The 20,664-nt window shown below is 42.3% G+C and overlaps 1 protein-coding gene across 6 annotated transcripts in view; it reads right to left on the bottom strand.

The window, feature by feature from the left end:
• FARS2 (phenylalanyl-tRNA synthetase 2, mitochondrial) overlaps positions 1-20,664 on the bottom strand; it is a 398,911-nt gene that overhangs the window by 373,604 nt on the left and 4,643 nt on the right. For all 6 annotated transcript variants that reach the window (XM_054018529.1, XM_054018530.1, XM_054018532.1 and 3 more), the window contains one exon: positions 11,662-11,797. In XM_054018529.1, coding sequence (XP_053874504.1) covers positions 11,662-11,667 — 6 coding nt within the window. In that variant the 5' untranslated portion in view covers positions 11,668-11,797. The remainder of the gene's footprint in view (positions 1-11,661; positions 11,798-20,664) is intronic.

Below are 20,664 nucleotides of genomic sequence, written 5' to 3' on the forward strand. Positions count from 1 at the left end.
ACAAGGTTTATAAGATTTCTGTTTAAAAGAATGATCTTCATAAATAAAATTCAAAAAAGAAGAAAAATAGGTGATTCACATTTTCTGTTATATTTGAATAATAAACCCTGATTAAGAGGTCAACCCAATGCTAAATTGAGTCAACCACACAATCCACTTTATGGACTATTTGATGCCTTTTCAATAAACTTTGTCTGAGAAAGATCTATTGACTTGGTTTAAAAATTCACACTCACAACTTTGAGAAAGGTGTGGGTTGATGCTACACAATTAGCTATCATATATTCTATATTGCACATTCACAATATTAGATTTTCCTAATAAACATGACTTTTTCCCTCACAGAAGAAATGCATTGTTGAATGGACTTATACAAGTGTCTTTAAATAATGTGTGGTACATCACTTTTGAATGAAAATCTGTTATTTTCCTGCTGTCTTGTGACCACCAGCTAAAAGGTGAAAGCAAACCTGAAGAACAAATTTCAGTGCAGTTGAGTATTGTGCATGACATCACGAGGACAATCTGGGGCAGATAAACCCAGAAACAGAAGAGAGAATCACACGAAAACAAGATCTCCATGTGTCCTAGAAACACCAAGCACACAAAGACTCTACATTAGTCTCCCGTGGAGGTCCCCTTGTTGACTTTAGAATGATGAGCACCCAAAGAACCTAGGCAAGCAGCAAAAAAAGCCAGCAGATGGTTCTAAATGAGAATAAAGACAGGTGACTAACTAGTCTGAGAGGAATAAAAATAAAATTGGAGCACTGCCATGGTGTTATCATTTTTTGTGGAGCCACCTGGAGGTGTTGCAGACTTATCTCTGAATGCCAAAAATGAGTAGTGCCCATCTGGCTAACCCTAATAAATTTCCTTCCTTCATTACGAGAATATAAAAGAATAGAATTCCCTTAGCTCTACTCACATGTTTTCAGCAGATCTATTTGTTTAAAATATTTATATGGGTCAGGCAGGGCTTCACAACAATTTCCTTTAAGTACAATAATGCCATAAGTTCACATTTGGAAGCACATACCATATCAGTAGCAATAATAATTAGTAACTGTAGGAAGCATCAACACTTTATTTTTTAAAACACAGAACTTTGGATTTATATTTCCAAAATGATTTTAGGAGGATATGGTTAGCCAGTTCAAAAGACTAATGGTAATTCCCTGCACTACTACATAGGATGCATAGCTGAGGAAATCTGCCACATTTATGAAGGAGGATGGACCATGTACAAACCAAGGGAAGAACGAGTCCGTAAGAATGTATTGTTACGCAATTCTCTACATTCCCTGCCTCCTATAAATCTTAGAAGAACTGATTGTACAATTTAAAACTATACATTTCTTCCAAGCAGTTTTCACTTGTGCAACTGACACTCACATAGAAGATAGCCATAAACGTCATTGATCTTAGTGAACGACAGTGTTGCTTTCCCGCAAAGATAAATGTATTTTTCAACAAATTTTTCTTGTGTGTTGGACACATATAGATTTTTCACTGACTTTAAGCATGTATTGTATGCCCTCTCTTTCCATTATATTTATGACCAGTGCAAGGATGTTTCTAATCTTAATTACTGCTGGAGTTCCCGTAGGTCTTCCTGAGTAGCCCAGCAAAGTAAATCCTTACAATATGTAGTCTTGTTCTACAAAGGTGTCTGGTTATTAGAGCCCTCTTTCCCAATATCAGCCATACATCTGCTTTCTGGGTAAAATGTTAAGTTTAGGGCCTTCTCCTGCTTAAATCAATGTCAAAACTCCCATTAACTTCAGTAACGCATGGTCATGTTCTTAGCACGTTCATATTAAGAGTATGCCCTTGTTCCCTAACTCAGATATATCATGTTGGCACTACAGGATGCAAAGGTACCAGGGGCGGACAAGTCCCATTAATTAAATCACACATCAACCAAACATTCTATCTACAAGAGCAGGTCACAAATGGATTTTTGTGGGGTGGTTGGTTTTGTTTATTTTTTCTCCCAAAATGGCTTTCATTTTCATCAAAAGTTTACTACAATTGTTTGGATTTTCATTTAAAACCCCAAACTTGAAAATGTTTCAGATTTTGGCGCAATAAATAAACAAACAAACGGTGGGGCGAGGAGGGGTAGCTGGGCAACTCCACAGGGATGACTTTTCCACCTGGGACAAATTACTTTTCTGAAAGGGGGAATAACCAATGCTTAAGCTGTACTGAATTTGTTCCATTAACTAATTAAGGTAACAATCATAATAATAATAGATATTTCAGTTATTCAGTGATTTTCATCTGTTAATCCCAAAGCACTTTATAAAGGAAGGTAAGTATCATTGGGGGAAATTTTCAAAGGCACAAAGGGCAGTTAGGTGCATGACTCCTATCCCAGTTGAAATTGGATGCCTAACTTCCATTTGTGCCTTTGAAAATCTGATCTGTTATCTCCATCTCACTGCTGGAGAAACCAAAGCATGGGGAGGTGAAAAAGTTTGCCAAAGTAACACATTAGCTTAGTGACAGAGACCAGACTAGAACACAACTCCCCTGACTCCTACTGTCCTGTCCTGTCCGGTCCATTTGAGCACATTGCCTCAAGGTAGTCTCAAGGTAATACTTATAGCTCACTTCAGCAGCTACTAGAACCCCAGTGAATTAAACAATTAAATTAAACAATATATGGCTGTTTTGTTTTATCCTCATCTGACACCCGAACATTGGCCTGAAGGAACGCACTCAAGTTCTCCCTTACTTCTCTACCCCATGCCTGATAGAAACAGAATTTTCAATTTTAAAAAGTTCATAATTTGCACTAAAACATAAAAGCAAGTGAGAAATTAATAATTTGCCTGCCCTGCCCACCTCCTAAAAGCACATGCAGAACTAGGATCGATATACGCTAATGAATCAGAATTCAGAGAAAGCAGAGAGCAATTAGGTCACCTAATCTATCTTTCCTGCTAGTCCTAAATTGTTCCCTAAAGTAGGGGTTCTCAACCTTTTTCCTTCTGAGGCCCGCCCACAACATGCTATAACAATTTCTTGGCCCACCTGTGCCACAACAACTGTTTTTCAGTAAATTAAAAGCCAGGGCCAGCGTTAGGGGGTAGCAAGCAGAGCACTTGCCAGGCCCACATGCTGTAGGAGGCCCCATGAAGCTAAGTTACTCGTCAGTGGGGCAGCAGAGCTTGGGATTTGGCTTTCTGCCCTGGGCCCCAGTGAATCTAATGCTGGCCCTGCTCTCTGGTTTATTTTGACTGACTCCCAGAAACCTACTCGCGGCCCCTGGGGGGCTCAGACCCCTGGAGAGAACCGCTGTCCTAAAGCATGTGAAAATATTTTTATGTTATCACATGCCCCTCCAAATCACTGCAAATGATAGACATTCACATATCATAGTGGTTGTGTGCATGTCTTTTTATTTTGAAAGATAATGTCTTCCTCAGAAATAGCATATGTTCCATGCTATATGGCAGTTAAGATTATTTTTAAAGTTGTCTCCTTAATTCAAACCAAACTACTCATCTTCCAAATGTGGTGTTATGTTGCTTAAGATAATCTAAATAAGAAACAGAAAAAAAGATTACAACACTATGCAGGATAAATGTAACCTGCTCCCTGGTGAATGCACACACAATACAATGGGCATTTTGTATTAGAGGACTTCCTTTTTACCCTTAGGCAAGAACATCACAGTATAAGTTAAATATAACTGTCAGCATTACTGTTTATAATATGTTTGTTGTTGCTTTGCTCTTGGATAAGGTTAATAAAACAAGGAACCATTTCAGCATCTTGAAACTGTCTCTTGGTTTGGAGTTATTGTTTTCTTGAGAGGTCAGATCTAAGTTCAGTATGGAAAATTCCTAACTATTAATAAGTGGTCCAGAATAAAGTCACATTGTTTAACTGCCCCGTCCTTTAGCATAAAATAGCTCCTTGTGTCAGTGAAATATTGCCACATGTGACTTAATAGACTCCCTGGTTAATATTTAATCAGCAAGCAATAAAAAAAATAGATGTAGACATACACTAACCTAAATTTAAAGTAGGCACAGTCGTAGGATATTTCTAGATATGTTGTAATATAATATAATATAATATAAATGTTCCATTTACAGTTGCCAGCCATTATTCCACCTATACAGATGGTATTTTCACCTTTAGTTGGGCCACCAGAAAAGAAACGTACCAGCAAAGCAAAAGCTTGCCCCTAATTAAATCACATGTATAAAGGCCTCATCCAAAGCCCACTGTAGTCAATTAAAAGACTCCTATTATCTCAATTAAACTTTTAAAACACCATTGAATTCTATCATCTATTCAATTTTTATTCACACTAATTTTTCATTAATGGTGACATAGGTTAAGAATCAAGACATCATCTAGTTTCAGAACCTTAAAAATAGGAGAGATTCAGTTCTCATTGCTGTATTTCTGTGGGTTCGTCAGTTCTTGACATGGCTACCTAGTTACTTAGGCAATGTGTACACTACCACGGGATCGACGCTGCTGTAATCAATGCACCAGGAGTCAATTTTGCAGGTCTAGTGAAGACCCACTAAATCGACAGCAGAGCACTCTCCTGTTGACTCCAGTACACTCCACCGGGAACGAGATGAGTAAGGTAAGTCGACGGGAGAGCATCTCCCATCAACCCAGCACAGTGTAGACCGGAAGTCTACCTTAGCTATGTCGACTCCAGCTACATTATTCACATAGCTGGAGTAGCATAACTTAGGTTGACTTACTGTGGTAGTGGACATAGCCTTAGGGTCTGAACCAATTCAAGTCAACACAAAGGCTCCCATTGAAACTCCAGTCAAATCTCTATTTAGGCATTCAGCGCCATCAGTATCTGTTACCACCCAGCAGAAAACAGTGTCAAAGCCTAATGAGCATAGCATAGGAAATTCATACCAAAACACTGTTGTCTCTTAAATGAAGCAAGATTCTTAGCTATGTAAGCACAGCAATTGTCAACTCGTGACAGGAAGGATGTTGTTTTTGTTGTCTAAAACCTTGTATTCCATCTACAGTAGGCCATGATCTAAATTGAAAAAAGGTGTTTAAATACAGTTCCAACAAAACTTTATAAAACAGTTTGGCTGACCAGTGTGCGTCTTTCTGCACTCCAGGAAAATATCAAAAATGTTGAGGAGAAAAGAATGCCTTCTCTGTTGTATTGTCTCCTCTCTCCTCATGATATATGGATGACTGTCAACTGGAACTCCAGAAAGGGTTGGAGGTGGAGCTGGGGCAAGGGTGAAAAACAGATGAAATGCTTCTTTCATCCGAGAACCCAGAGCAGCAAGTGAAAAACTCAGAAGGAGATAATACTGCTATATCCTGTATGATGTCACTCTTGGTCTCCTCTTCAGCAGCTACTCAGAGAAACAGAAGGCAATGGCTATGCAGCTGCAGTAAGGACAATGCTGCCAGACAGACAGGCACTAGCAGAGAAGCAGCTGTTCCTAAAGGTTCCTGTCTCCATGAAGGAGGCAAGTGCTTTCATCAGAGATTCTTGAGATCCACAATGACAAAAGGTGGAGTGACTTCCAAACTCTGCTTCCCCCAATCCTCATCTCATGGCAAAGAGAATAGTGGTAGGAAAATTCGGAAAGAACCTTGCACTACACCTCTACTCTGATATAACGTGACCCGATATAACACAAATTTGGATATAACGCGGTAAAGCAGCGCTCCGGGGGGATGGGGCTGTGCACTCCGCTGGATCAAAGCAAGTTCGATATAACGCAGTTTTACCTATAACGCGGTAAGATTTTTTGGCTCCCGAGGACAGCATTATATCGGGGTAGAGGTGTATTTTCCTCCTACTTAGCCCTCTGTCACAGCGTCACAGGTCCGATGCTCTGGAACTGCTCTGTATGAAGCCAGACAGGCCTCTGGGGTAGCATGACACCCCTCAGGGCACGCTGTCCAGGGCAAGAAGCCTTTTTGGCTATGGCCTTCTTGGATCTGACATCAGAGCATTCAGCACCCCTGTTGTCACCATACACTTCCCGCAGCGGGTCCACCTGGATGGGACCCCTAGGGAAACTGGAAGGGCCCTGCACCTCAACTTCACAGTCAGCAGTGACTCTCAGCCAGCATGTAAAACAGAAGGTGTATTAGTTGACAGGAACACAGTGTAGAACAGAGCTTGTTAGAACAGAAAGCAGGACCATTCACCAAAGACCATCTTGGGGGAACCCAGGGCCTGGTCCCCCCTGGGTGCCCCCTCCGGCTTCCCAACAGGATACTGACCCGCTTCCAGCGGCCCAACCTCTGACATGCCCACTGCCTCTCTTCTAGTCTTTTTCTTGCTTCCTGGGCAATGTGTCACCTGGTCGCATCCACCTCCTGGTTCTCAGGTTACGAAGGGCACCGTCCATTGCTTACGTGCAGGCAGCTTGAGCAGTCTCACCTGCCCCTGGGGGTCTCAGCAAAAGTCACACACCCTTATTCCCACTACCTAGGCATTGGTGTAATACACCAGGAAACTGAGGTACACGCAGTATTCATGCAAAACAGTAAGACTCACATACATACAACACAACAAGGGGAAAAACCCCTTCATCACACCCTCTCCTGTGAGTGTTTCTGCATGCAGAGGTGATCCAGCCCAACATTAAAGCCTTCTTTAAAAAGTGTGTTAAAAACTAATTATACTGAAACCAGGTTTAAACACTGTTTTTAAACTCAGCTGCTAGCCCACTGTCTATGAGGCTATGAAACAATGTTGAGTAAGATGTAGATGAGCTACACACTATTGCTTAGGAATCGTGAATGATTCCCATAAGTTCATCCAGCTATGATTGTTGCTATGATAGTCTGTATGACTCACCTAGTTTTTAACATGCTGTTGGTTCACCCTCTGCTTAATAGAAGTCCATGTAGCTGAAACGTTTAGAGCGATGCCCATAACTTGTACTAAACAAATATATAGTCATAATTTTAAAATTAAATTTACATTGACTTTTTTTAACATAATACAAGAAGGCTTTAGTGTTTTAGCATAATTCCCCATTTTTGATAGTGTGCCTCTTTTCTGTTGACTCAGTGAATTGAAAACTAATGCAATACTAGGTATGTCTTCTCCCATCAACATGCAAGTAATTCAGGCATTTGTCTTCCATTCTTCTAATGTGAGGTACAAGCATAAAGAGCTCTTCGTTCCATAAGGAGAAAAATCAAACCTGATGACTTACACAAATAGTGTATATACGCAGTATGCTGAAGCAAAGTGGATCTATTTAAAGAATCTCTACTGTAATTCATATTCCATCCCAAACTGCTAACCAGGCAGAGAAAATACCTTTACAAGGGCAAATGTATTAATCCAAAGTGCAGTAGTCAATAAGGAGATAAGCAAGGCAGGTTTTCCAACTGAGAGTTCATTCCACTCCCTTCCACCAGTATCAGAAGTTGGAAACATATAAAGATTCACAAGCAGTAGAATGGCTCTGTCAACAAGGCTCGAATAATCACAATATCTATTTCAATAAAGTCAGTCTCATGGCAATATAAAACTTCACAAGGCAAAATAAAAACAAAATGAGATTCCACTGCTGAACGTTTCCAGTTTGTTTTCTTTTATTTCAGTCTTTTTAGTAAACTTATTTATCGTATTTCTTAACTATTCAGTTCATATTTCATTAGAACCTGCAATTTACAACAGGTTGGCAGGTGGCTGTACCTCCACAGAGCCCCATTGACTTTAATAACGCTCTGAACCAGTTAAGGAGTCTTCCTGTACGTTGTAAATTGCAGGATCAGGGCCTTAATATTCACTTTTTAAAAATAATTCAGAAAATATATCTTCATGCATTGTGTAAGCAATTTCCCATGAGCAAAATATAACAATTTCCCATAAAATATTCCCCAGTTTTAAACTCTGATGGGGAAAACACGGTTACCACAGATAGAGTAGCAGTGTTATAAATATTCTGTTTGGATTATTGAAATATTTGTCATGTTTGCATTAAAGAAACTGCAGAATTACACTTCTGGCCTATCTAGGGAGGATAAAAACTATAATAAGAAATATGATTTTCTTCAAATCAGAGAGTTCCCAAGTGGAAGTCATAACGTGCTGCTAGAAATTACGCTGTTGAGAAAAGTTCCATCAGGTATTTTATAAAATTATTCAAAGTAAAGTTCCATCTACACTATTAAACACAGGCCAAGATATAATATGAGTTGGTCTTACCTGTATCAATGGGACCAAGTCTTGTTCTAATTACATGAAGCAACTGTACTTTGGTTCTATAACAGGTCAAGGCTAGAGCATAGTGTGGTCTCATTCATCCATGCAAGTTCAAATTGTTATAGCATGGTCACGACAATATTGTTTTTAAACATGTTTGAACACTATCAAACTTAACATGTTAAAGGGGCCTTATAGCTCTTTAGTTTCCTCAAAGCAGGGCCAACCCAGTGATGTGTGAGGACCCAACCAAAGCAGAGAAAGATTATAAGAAATAGAGCCAGAAGTCATTTGTCCTTCTGGTCCTGCTGTCAAAGGGTGTAGAAAAGTCTGAAGTAATTGCAATACAAATAATAATACCTGCTATTGGAAAAGATAATACATCTTAACCCATGAGTTCCAAGACTCCCAAAATAGATGCTTGTCTTATTTGTCCGTAATGCTAGTCCTGCATCAAACCCTATAGGGCTCGATGAACACTGATTTGCTTCCTCCAGGAACAGCACAGAGAATGAAACACCCTAGAAGACCTTTTGCTTGAAAGGCTTCCAGGAAACAACACACTTTAATCATCTCAGAGAACTCTTCTATGGCCCCAGATGCCAGAAAACAATATTTACTTCCAATGCCAGCATTAGTGAAAAATATGAGAGGAACTCAACATACTTATCTTTACAAAAAAGCAACTGTACTTGGAGACATTTTCTTGACAAAACAAAAACAAAAAGAACACATTTCCAGCCAAGATAAATGTCCCTTGCTGGCTGACAAAAGATACAGTAGGCCAAGAAAAGCAGAATATAACATCAAAGAATCCATCCTTTATTATTAATGAAGTGCACTTAGTGTCATTATGCCTTGGGCTCCCTATGATACAAGTACAATCAATAAACATTGCATTTCTTTATGTACTAGAACAATCTGAGCTAAAGAGTAAGATTTGCCTCTTGCTTTTTCTTTATAACCATTTGGGGAACTGCAGTCTGTGACATGTTTAAGAATCAACTTCCACACACAGCCTGCAGGCTCAATCACCAGGGGTTTTGAAATGAGAAGTGAGAACAATAAGACGACCAGGGTCAAATGAACAGAGGAGATAATAAGGAAAAAAAGTAAATCACTTTAATAACGAGAAGTCAGACCTTGTAAGGCTTTAAACAGTATTCATTTAAAATCAATAAAAAATACTACACAGGCAGTCTGGGAAAAGAAATCAGAATAAGTATGTTTCCCTATCCTTAGTGCAAGTCTTAGTTCAACCAATGGATTTTTCCATTAATTATAGCTTGGATATTATAGTAATTGACTAAAAAAAAAAAATGCATGAATAAAATGTCTATACCACAGTGAGAGAGAGTTTAGATTTCACCGGCCTTCCTGAAAAAAGGACTGGATGGGAAAGGAAGAGAATAAACTACACTGTAAACACGAACAGCAAAAACATATAGAAATTCCCACCCAATCTTTCTTCACCAAGCAGCATCCCCCTCCCTGTTCATAATGCACTTCCTCCGTGATACCACGGCTAACGTGCCAATGTAAGAAACAGGTAGCTTTTCATATTTAAAATAACTTCCATATAGATTAGATATTTGACCATTTCCTGGTCACCTCCTATTTTGAGATCTGTATGCTGTATCTATCCATCTGTAGATCATGAACTCCACAAGGAAGGGACTTTGTCTTCTTTTATGTTTGTAATGGCTCAGTACCCACTGACAGCCATTAATAAGTTAAAATAAAAGTGAACGAATGCCAACATTTCTAGAAAGATATGCTTTACAATGAAAGCAAAAGAAAAAGCACTATATAATATGGTGCTTAGAAACTTTAGTGATGGAAGCACTATAAATACCCTTCCAGACCCAAGAAATAAAAATAAAAAGTTCAAAATGAAATACAAAATTTTTATTGTAAACATGGATTAAAATTTTTAAAAAAATCTTGAATTGGTTATTTTCACTCTGCATCTGATTTTATAGATTCTAAAAAACATAGACCCATCACAAGGCAGCATCTCCAAAAGAGATAAAAGGAAAATAAGTGTGCAAATCACTTGCATAAAAATTGTAAGTTGTAGGTAAGAAAAATTCTGAGAAGCAAGGAAAAACAAAATAAGGCTACATCTACACTACGGGGGGGTCGATTTAAGATACGCAAATTCAGCTATGTGAATAGCGCAGCTGAATTCGACGTATCGCAGCCGACTTACCCCGCTGTAGGGACGGCGGCAAAATCGACCTCTGCGGCTTCCTGTCAACAGCGCTTACTCCCACCTCCGCTGGTGGAGTAAGAGCGTCGATTCGGGGATCGATTGTCACGTCCCGACGGGACGCGATAAATTGATCCCCGAGAGGTCGATTTCTACCCGCCGATTCAGGCGGGTAGTGTAGACCCAGCCTAAGTATAATGCCAAAAATTTATGTCAAGATAGATCTTGGAAGCATACTTGGGAAAAAAAATACCCCACACCCCAACGTTTCTGAAGCAGAAAGTCTCAATTCTCTCCAATGTTCCCTAGAGAATCCTACATTAAATTCTAACTGCTGTATCTGTTATGGTTTGTCAGTCAATCACTTACTGATTGGGGCGGGCAAACAGGGGCGGGCAAACTTTTTGGCCTGAGGGCCGCATTGGGTTTCGTAAATTGTATGGAGGGCTGGTTAGGGGAGAGGGTCGTGACCCGGCCCCAGCTCCTATCTGCCCCCACCCCCCCATTCCCTGATGGCCCCTCTGGGACCCTGCCCTATCCACATACCCCTGCTCCCTGTCCCTTGACCGCTCCCAGACCTCAATGGCCCCATCCAACCCCTCCTCTCATTCCTGACTGCCCCCGGAATCCCTGCCCCTGACTGCTCCCAGCCGGCCCATCCAACCGCCCCTCCTGCCCCCTTACCACGCTGCCTGGAGCACTGGTGGCTGGCGGCGCTTCAGCTGCGCCGCCCGGATGGAGCAGGGCCATGCCGCCGCCACCACACAGCACAGAGCACTGGGTCAGGCCGGGCTCTGAAGCTGCGCTGCCCCAGGCGCTCACAGCCCGCCGCCCACAGCATTGCACCGGTGGCGGAGTGAGTGAACTGTTATCCTTTCTCATGTTGAGGAGTCACTTATTCATCAAGTAGTTTCTTTGATTTTAATAGGACCATTTGATGAGAAAGATACAAATCAACATGAGTAAATGTGGCAGAATCTGTCCCTTACCTATGTACCTCCACTACCCTGAATCCCATTACTTCCTTTGATAAAGTATTAGGGATGAAGAAATCATTAACGCTATAAGAAGGCCAAAGGCAGGAGTCTGGCATGGTACTCCAAATATGAAAACAGACTTAGTTTTCTATTTTAAAAGAAGAAGCTGAGACAGTGTGTTCCTGAAGGCAAGAATACTCATGCTAAATGGCTGATAGCTGAGGAAAAGGAGTAGTAGAAAGCTCAATTTCTGTGTGAATTTAAATACTTACTTGCATCAAGAGGTGTCCTCTTCTCAGTTCTAATTCCTTTCCTTTGTCCGTAAGCTTTGGTCAACCTACTGTTCTGGTCTTGCCTTTCCTTCAGAAGGCTTGAGACACAAATTCAGTATCATCTGCGGATAAAAGCCTAGGGAGAGAAGAAGAAGAAAAAAAGTCATCCTTTTTGAGGTGATAGTGAATATATAGAGCAGGCCTGCACAACATGTGGCCCAGGGGCCGCGTGAGGTGAGTAGGTGGGCTCACTGTGCGGCCTGCGGGGGGCGAGTAGGCAAGTGGCGGGTGAGGGGGGGGCCAAGGAGGCAAGTGGGCAATGGTGGGGGGTGAGTAGGCGAGCCGAGGGGGTGGGGACTGAGGAGGCGAGCGGGCGGGCAGTGGCGGAGGGGCAGGCGAGCTGGCAGCAGGGGAGGGGGGGCTGAGGAGGCGAGCGGGCAGGCAGTGGCGGGGGTGCAAGTGAGCTGGCGGTGGGGGAGGGGGGTTGAGGAGGCAAGCAGGGACTTGATGGCTGACCTGGTCTACTGATCTGGTCTGGCTCCCATCCCCTCTCCAAGGGTTGCAGCTATCTGTAGGTGCTGCCTTCCATGCCTTCCTCATTCATTCTACAGGGCAATTGATTACAAAGTGGGGGGGAAGATCTTATTCTACTTCTAGCTAAAAGGCATTTTTCTTTTACCTTAATTATACTAACTTAGGAGCCCACTATAACATATTACAAAGGTTCAATACTGCTGTTTTTTAAATTAATGGAGATATCCTATCTCCTAGAACTGGAAGGGACCTTGAAAGATCATTGAGTCCAGCCCCCTATCTTCACTAGCAGGACCAAGGACTGATTTTTGTCCCAGATCCCTAAGTGGCCCCCTCAAGGATTGAGCTCACAACCCTGGGTTTAGCAGGCCAATGCTCAAATCACTGAGCTATCCCTCCCCCCCTTCCTCAGTGGTGCTGGGGAAGGAGGGTTTGTTTCCGCGGGGCAGGCGGCGCTGAGGGAGTTTCGGGGGGTCTGGGCAGTGCTGGGGCTTGTTTCCGCGGGGCGGGCGGCACTGTGGGGGGTGTTGTGTTTCGGGGGGGGCTGGGTAGCGCTGGGGGGGGGGGGTTCGGCAAGGCCCGGGGGGTTCGGCCCTCAGCTGTTTTCTTTGGAGTAATATGGCCCTCGCCGCTTTACAAGTTGTGCAGGCCTGATATAGAGAGTATTACCCACACCCGTCTACCCTTATGCTTCTGAGAGACTTCCCAGACCCTCAGGAATTTCTACTAAATTGCATGTCTTCCACTAATGTCCTGACTGTGGATACTGCAGGTTCCATGGCCACAGGCATTGCAGTCATGAAAGGTGATATTGTATAGAATAGTGAAAGAATACCAATTCCAGAAAGACTGCAAATAAGTTATTGCTGGAAGTCTATTGTTGTTATAATTCCCTGAATGTATGGAATACAATATATTGCTGATTTTTTTTAAATAAAATGAAGTTTTGATCCTGGTTGTGGGTCAGATACTGGTTGTGGGTCAGATGACAGAAAAGTATCACACTTTTTGATTTTCTCATTGTAGGTGGGCATAGTACTATCTGGTCTGCCTAGAGAATCACTGAATCGACTAGAGCATGAAAATATAGTCCCTGAAACTCATCAGCTACACCTATAGGAAATGGATGCCAACAAACAGGACAAAAGCCTGGAGAGAAACATATCATAGAGTAACGTCCATGGCAAAAGTGAAGCTTTTTAAAAAAAATTGTATAGCAAGAGTTTTTTTAAACTGCAATCACGGCAGCATTTTTTAAAGATTTGTGATCCTACTTGTGATTAACTTCTGGGTCAGATATTCTGAGTGAGCCAAGAATAAAGTGGTGGCTCTGAGCCACAGCAAAATTCAAATTCAGTCACTCTGAAATAAAGTATAATTTCTTGTTTTCCAGAACTATAGTTTGCTTTCTATTCTAAATCTCAACATCAGCTAAAATAGGAAGAAAAATGAAACTAACTAAATATGTTAGCTTGGCTGAATGACAACTATGGAAAAATATGACGATAGCATAAATCACCAAGGAGAGAGAGAAATCGTTTATAGATTGTCTCTGAAGGATATAACTAGAGGTAATGCGATTAAATTAGAAAAGGAGACGGTTTAGGCTAAATATGAGAAAACATTCCCTAACGGTGAGATCTGTTATACAGGGGAATATTCTCCTCAAGGGAAGGGAAGGTTATTTATGACTGGACAAAACACTAAAAAGTATAACATAGAAAACAGTTCTGAATTGATGCAGTGACAGACTAGAATACCTAACAAGCCAAGTCCATCTCCGATTTCTATAATTAAGTTTGTCATCAAGATTTCATTATGCCAAATGACTATGCAATGAAAATACCCTCATTGCCTGCAGGGTTTCTGTCCACAAAAAATATCTGAAACAATACCAGTATTAAGGTTAGTGGTATCTCTCAGATTTGGTATAACTACTACAAAGTGTCAAATATCAGGGGGTAGCCGTGTTAGTCTGAATCTGTAAAAAGCAACAGAGGGTCCTGTGGCACCTTTAAGACTAACAGAAGTACTGGAGCATAAGCTTTTGTGGGTGAATGCCCACTTCATTAGACGCAAGTAATGGAAATTTCCAGAGGCAGGTATAAATCAGTATGTAGATAACGAGGTTAGTTCAATCAGGGAGGGTGAGGAGCTCTGCTAGCAGTGGAGGTGTGAACACCAAGGGAGGAGAAACGGCTTCTGTAGTTGGATAGCCATTCACAGTCTTTGTTTAATCCTAATCTGATGGTGTCAAATTTGCAAATGAACTGGAGTCTGGTCCTGAAGTTTTTTTGCTGTAAGATGGCTACCTTTACATCTGCTATTGTGTGGCCAGGGAGGTTGAAGTGTTCTCCTACAGGTTTTTGTATATTGCCATTCCTGATATCTGACTTGTGTCCATTTATCCTCTTACGTAGTGACTGTCCAGTTTGGCCAATGTACATAGCAGAGGGGCATCGCTGGCACATGATGGCATATATAACATTGGTGGACGCAGGTGAATGAGCCGGTGATGTTGTAGCTGATCTGGTTAGGTCCTGTGATGGTGTTGCTGGTGTAGATATGTGGCCAGAGTTGGCATCGAGGTTTGTTGCATGGGTTGGTTCCTGAGTTAGAGTTGTTATGGTGCGGTGCGTGGTTGCTGGTGAGAATATGCTTAAGGTTGGCGGGTTGTCTGTGGGCGAGGACTGGAGGTGACAAATGGACTGCAGGTGAAAAATCCATTGCTATCTACATACTGCACAGACCACAGTGAGAGATTATGCCATACACTATCAAAGAAACTGAGGAACCACCTGATCAGCATCCTATACAGCAAACAGAAAAACATCAAGAAAGAGCTCTCCAACCTGGAGACTTTCTGATGAAGTGGGCATACACCCACGAAAGCTTATGCTCCAATACTTCTGTTAGTCTTAAAGGTACTACAAAGTGAGCATCCTTAAGGATTACAAATATGCTAATATATATCTTCTGATGTCCTGAGTTCCAGTTTAATCCTTTCACCACAAAACCATCTCTAGCACTTTTAATTCAAGGATTGCAAAGCACTTGACAGACATCAAGACCCAGTTAATTTCCTGCAGAAATGCCTGTGCCATGGGAAAACCTACTTTGGTGCAAGATTTTAAGAGTCCAATCTTCAGCACATATTCACTTAAAAGAGACAGTGTTGGTAGCTTCATGGTAAGGGTATGGGGCAGGGCCATGGAAGCTAGGAGTTCAAGCCCCTGCTCATGGTTTCCAATAAACAAATGCCGGCACTTTGAAAGGGATATAAAGCTTCATGCTTCAGGTTGTAATCCAATCTTTGAAGATTAGGTTTTAGGGAGGAGATTTTGAAATAGTTGGTTTCATGGGAGGAGATTCTCCCACATTTGACTTCTTTGGGGTTTCACGCATTTTCCTCTGAAGCTGGCCATTGTTGGAGCCAGTAAATTGAACAAGATGGACCACAAGTCTAACCCAGCACATTACAGAACAATTAAAAAATAAAAAAAACAAACAAGGCAAGCAGGAAAAAGTGTGATCAGCATCCTGCAATAGGCTTCATACATAAATAGAACTTCTCCTGTGGGATCAGAGAGATGGAAGAGTTTTCTCTTGTTATTTCTTCCAATGTAAAAAGTTTAGGGTGGGATTTTCAGAAGTGCCTATGTGATTTAGGATCAAAACTACTATTGAAACTCAAAGGTGCTTGTGCTCCTAAGTCACTTAAGTGCTTCTGAAAGCCACCCCCACCCCCATTCAGTTCTGTTTCTGTAGGCAATTACAGGGATATAAAGAAATTACTAATTTTAGAAACAGAGTTATTCAGAACACCCATTTGTTATGAGGACATAATCCTACCCAGTGTGGGCAACAGAAAAACACTTTTTAAATTATAATCAACTATGATAATATTGGCTGAGAGCCAAATTCTGCCTTGATTTGCATTCCTAATTTTCAATGGGTGATATAGAATCCAAACAAGGGCAGAACCTAACTCTGAGTGGAACTGTCTATCATTGCGATCAAGAAGCAAGAGTGATTAAGATTTAGGAGAATCAGAGCAGCAGCAGGAGGGAAAAGAGGTTATCAAGTTTTTAGAAGTTGAAAAACAGTAATTAAAAAAGATGATAATATCATGACAATCAATTATCATTCCAACCCCAAAAGAAAAATAATCAACATGAATAACAATATAACAGGAAAGCACATGCTCTCTCAAAGTGTTGAGTGCCATGTCATAAAGCTGAAATGATATACCGAAAAGAATAATTTAGGCAGCATATGACAAAGCTACAAATATGCCCCGGAGAATGTAACAGCTGTTCCATTTCACACAGTTCTATAGTCTCGGCAGGTATTTTGTTCAAATTCATTTTTCTGCTACTACAGATTTAGAATATTATCAAGTACGCCAGATGCTTATGTTATTACATCATTCTCAAATTGCTCATTTATCTTAAGATATAAGGCAAAGAGAGGGCCAGCCAGGTTTCCTTCTTCCAAACCTGAACACAAGCAGCAAAGACTGCTGTCTAAATAATATATAACAATAAAACACCATCAAGGTATCAACCAACAATGTTCAGAAAACTAGAAATTTGCCTAGGTTTTTTTATGCTAAGGATTTTATGCACACCACTAAATTCTCCCCCATATTTGCACATAAACAAGCAAGCAAGCAAAAGCACAGTTTACATAAACACACAAGTGGACCAGTCTTGGTCCCATTTAAATCTGTGAGCTGAGTAAGATAAGAATCAGGGCCCATACGCTGAAGATGAGCAGCACTTATTTTTGTGCAATACATGGCTTCCAAGAAAAGCAAAAGCAAAACAAATGTATAAAATTAATCATTCTATCCAACAATACCATCAACTTAAAAAAGAAAACACACTTCTGTCTGAATCTTGTTCCTACTGCTTGATTCAAGTCATCTCCAATTACTATAATCAAAATAAAAGGGGGGAAATCGCCTTTTTTAGTTTACTTTTGCAGTTGACTGCACTTTCTGCATCACTTTCTTCTGACTTGTCTTTTGTTTGTTTTGCATATATGTGTGGCTTTCATACTGACACAGGAGAATGAAATACATTTTAAAAATAGGGCATGTGGTTGTAAAACCACAAAAATTATCAGTTGGACTCGGGAGCACGGGTAGTACCTGAAATTATTTTAAAATAATTTATTTAATGACTAGATTAGATTTCAAACTGACAGCGTTCCTGTAAACAAGGTTTGCTTTAATATATTTTGCCTTCTTCCTCATAATTCTTTCATATTTTGGAGATCAATATGACAGCAATAGAACCTCTAGTACAATGGTGCCAAAACTTTTCCTGGCACACCCCCTCTTACCCATAATGGAATCTGTCCACACCCTCCTCCCCTTTACTGCACAGTTGGCTCAGCAGAGGAGCTTGGGCTGAAGGCAGAGCTGGAGGGAGAACTGAGGATGGGGGAGGAGCTGGGGCTAGAGGCGGAGCTGGCGTGGGCATGGAGAAGGAATGAGGGCGGAGCTGGAGGAGAGGGAGCAGAGTGGAGCTGCAGCTGGGGCTGAGCTGGGGGAGGGCAAGCGGGGCAATTTGCCCCAGGTCCCGCAAGGGCCCCCACAAGAATATAGTATTCTAGAATATTGCAACTTTTTTTTATGGAAGGGGCCCCCAAAATTGCTTTGCCCCAGGCCCCCTGAATCCTCTGGGCGGCCCTGGTGGAGTGGAGCTGCGGCTGGAGCTGGGCTAGGTGATGTTCCCTCCTTGCATCCCGTGGGGCTGACTCAGGTCCCGCCATGCACCCCCCAAAACATTCCTCTGTACCCCCCTAGGGGGCACACCCCACAGCTTAGTGACCAATGCTCTAGTTCCAACGACTGAAAGGAAACTAAACTGAGATGGAGTCATCACTGCACTAGCCTGTAAATTAGGGTTACCATATTTCAGCGAGCAAAAAAGAGGACGGGAGAAGCCCCGCCCTAGCCCCGCCCCTGCCCCTCCCACTTCCCGCCCCCCCTGACCTCCCAACCCTCCCCCCGTTCCTTGTCCCCTGACTACCCCCTCCTGGGACCCCTGCCCCTAACTGCCCCCCAGGACTATCTAAGCCTCCCTGCCTCTTGTCCCCTGACTGCCCCAACCTTTATCCACACCCCCACCCCCAGACAGACCCCTGGGACTCCCACGCCCCATCCAACCACTCCCCACCCCCTGACAGCCCCCCCCAGAACTCCCAACCCATCTAAACCCCTCTGCTCCCTGTCCCGACTGCTCCGATCCCTCTCCCCACTCCTGCCCCCTGACAGCTCCCCCCCAGAACTCCCAACCCATCTAAACCCCTCTGCTCCCTGTCCCCTGACTGCTCCGATCCCTCTCCGCACTCCTGCCCCCTGACAGCCCCCCCAGAACTCCCAACCCATCTAAACCCCTCTGCTCCCTGTCCCCTGACTGCTCCGATCCCTCTCCCCACTCCTGCCCCCTGACAGCTCCCCCCCAGAACTCCCAGCCCCCTACCCCCCCGCTCCTTGTCCCCTAACTGCCCCCTCCTAAGACCCCCCCCCAACTGCCCACCAGGACCCTACCCCCTACCTGTACCCTGACTGCCCAAAACTTTCTCCACTCCCCCCAAAAAGCCCCCCCCGTTTCTTGACTGCCCCCTCCAGAACCTCCCTGCCCCTTCTCCTGCCCCCCTTACCCTGCTGCTCAGAACAGGGTGTTGGGCTCTGTGCGAGCCGGACACGTGGCTAAGCTCCCCAGCACAACAAAACCCGGTCCCTGGCCCTGCACAACAAAACCCGGTCCCTGGCCCGGACCGGGTTGCAGGGGAGAGCTGCCCTTGTATCAGCACAAAGTGCTCTCGCTCCCGTTTTGCTACGCTGCATGGCAGTAACCGCTCCCAGTTGCAAAAGGGGAGGGCTGCACTTTGTGCTGAGACACTTGCTCAGAATGCAGGGCGGAGCTCCTCTCCAGCTGCTCCGGAATCCAGCCCGGGACTTTCCTGCAGCCCTCCCAGCCGCTCCGGGGGAGGGGGGAAATCCCGGACATTGTGAGTGCTTTACAATTCCCCCCGGACGCTATTTTTAGCACAAAAAGGAGGACATGTCCGGGTAAATCCGGACGAATGGTAACCCTACTGTAAATCTACTTTTACTTACCTAACCTTTCCCAAGCCTTCGAAACTAGATTTTACTGGCTAAATGAAGACTGCAGGTTTTTTTAGGATTCCTTAAAATATATGAATAAAGAAACAAAGTGTGGTTGTCTCTGAGAATTTTAGGAAGAATGTTATAAAGAATCTGCAAATAAAAATGGAAAATTCCATTTTAAATGTGTTTAGTGTCCCCGTTGCCCAGAACAAGAGAGGTATATGGCACAAAGACAATAAAAATCCTTCGTTTCTTCTATTCATATTCCCTTAATTCACACAACCAGCCTACAATGCCTCATTCTGTGACCTACAGCTACCAAGGAAGCCCCAAGGAGTATGGTGCTGGCCATGAAAGTTCAGTTAATTGCATTTCTGTAGAACAATTTAAAGTTTCTTAGAACAATTTTAATTTTGTTTTTAACAAAGAAGAATGTTTGAGAAGGTACTATATGTAATTAAACAAAACTGAAATTTATTTTAAATTGCTTGCTTGCTTTCCACAAGGATAGCCAAAATAAAACAACTTGTGTATATACAGTATACAAATTATACACACAGAAAGATTATTCTCCAGTCAATATTGTGGTATTTATCTGTATTATTTACAGACAACGCATTATTTTATAAACACACTGTAAACTGGATCAGAAATGTAGCTGATAGAATTAAAAAAACTCAAGCATAGGTGCAGTTAAATATCAGTTTAATCAGTGAAAATGGTGCACCACAAATACACCTTTTCTGAAGACAAACTCACTATTTAAATAGCATATAATAGATACACTGTAATGTTAGAAACACTGCTACACCAAATAATACATATTGGTGATATTATATTAAAAAAGAAAATCAATCATCGATACTGGAGTGATATGAACTATGATGCCAACCTTACGTTAGTAGTGACAAAACTACCAGCAGAGCTGGAAGTGGAGCCATTTTATTTGCAGGTCTGGAAAAATCTGGATGCTTACGAGTACAGATGGGAGAAAACTGTAGGCTGATGGTGCAGTTGTGGTAAAGGAGTGATAACCCATAGAGCAGAGGAGGGTAAATCTAAGATTTATTAAATAAATGAGGAGAACGTACTAACTGAATTATAACCTCATAATTCATAGTTAACTGTTTATTCCATGAGCCATATGCTGTCCAGGAGCTGCGTGTGTGCAGACAACAGGTAACATATACCCTTTGTCAGAGCCAATTCCAACAAAGCTGGGGCCTCTTGCAAAATCTTGGGCCCACAACTGCAAGATGAAATGCATGACCTCTCTTCACCTATCAAACTCCCATGTAAACTCAATTTCAGGAGAGGGTGTATGTCCTTGTGGAAAGAATAAG

This window comes from Malaclemys terrapin, chromosome 2 (assembly GCF_027887155.1).
Source record: "Malaclemys terrapin pileata isolate rMalTer1 chromosome 2, rMalTer1.hap1, whole genome shotgun sequence".
NCBI classification, from domain to species: Eukaryota; Metazoa; Chordata; order Testudines; family Emydidae; genus Malaclemys; species Malaclemys terrapin.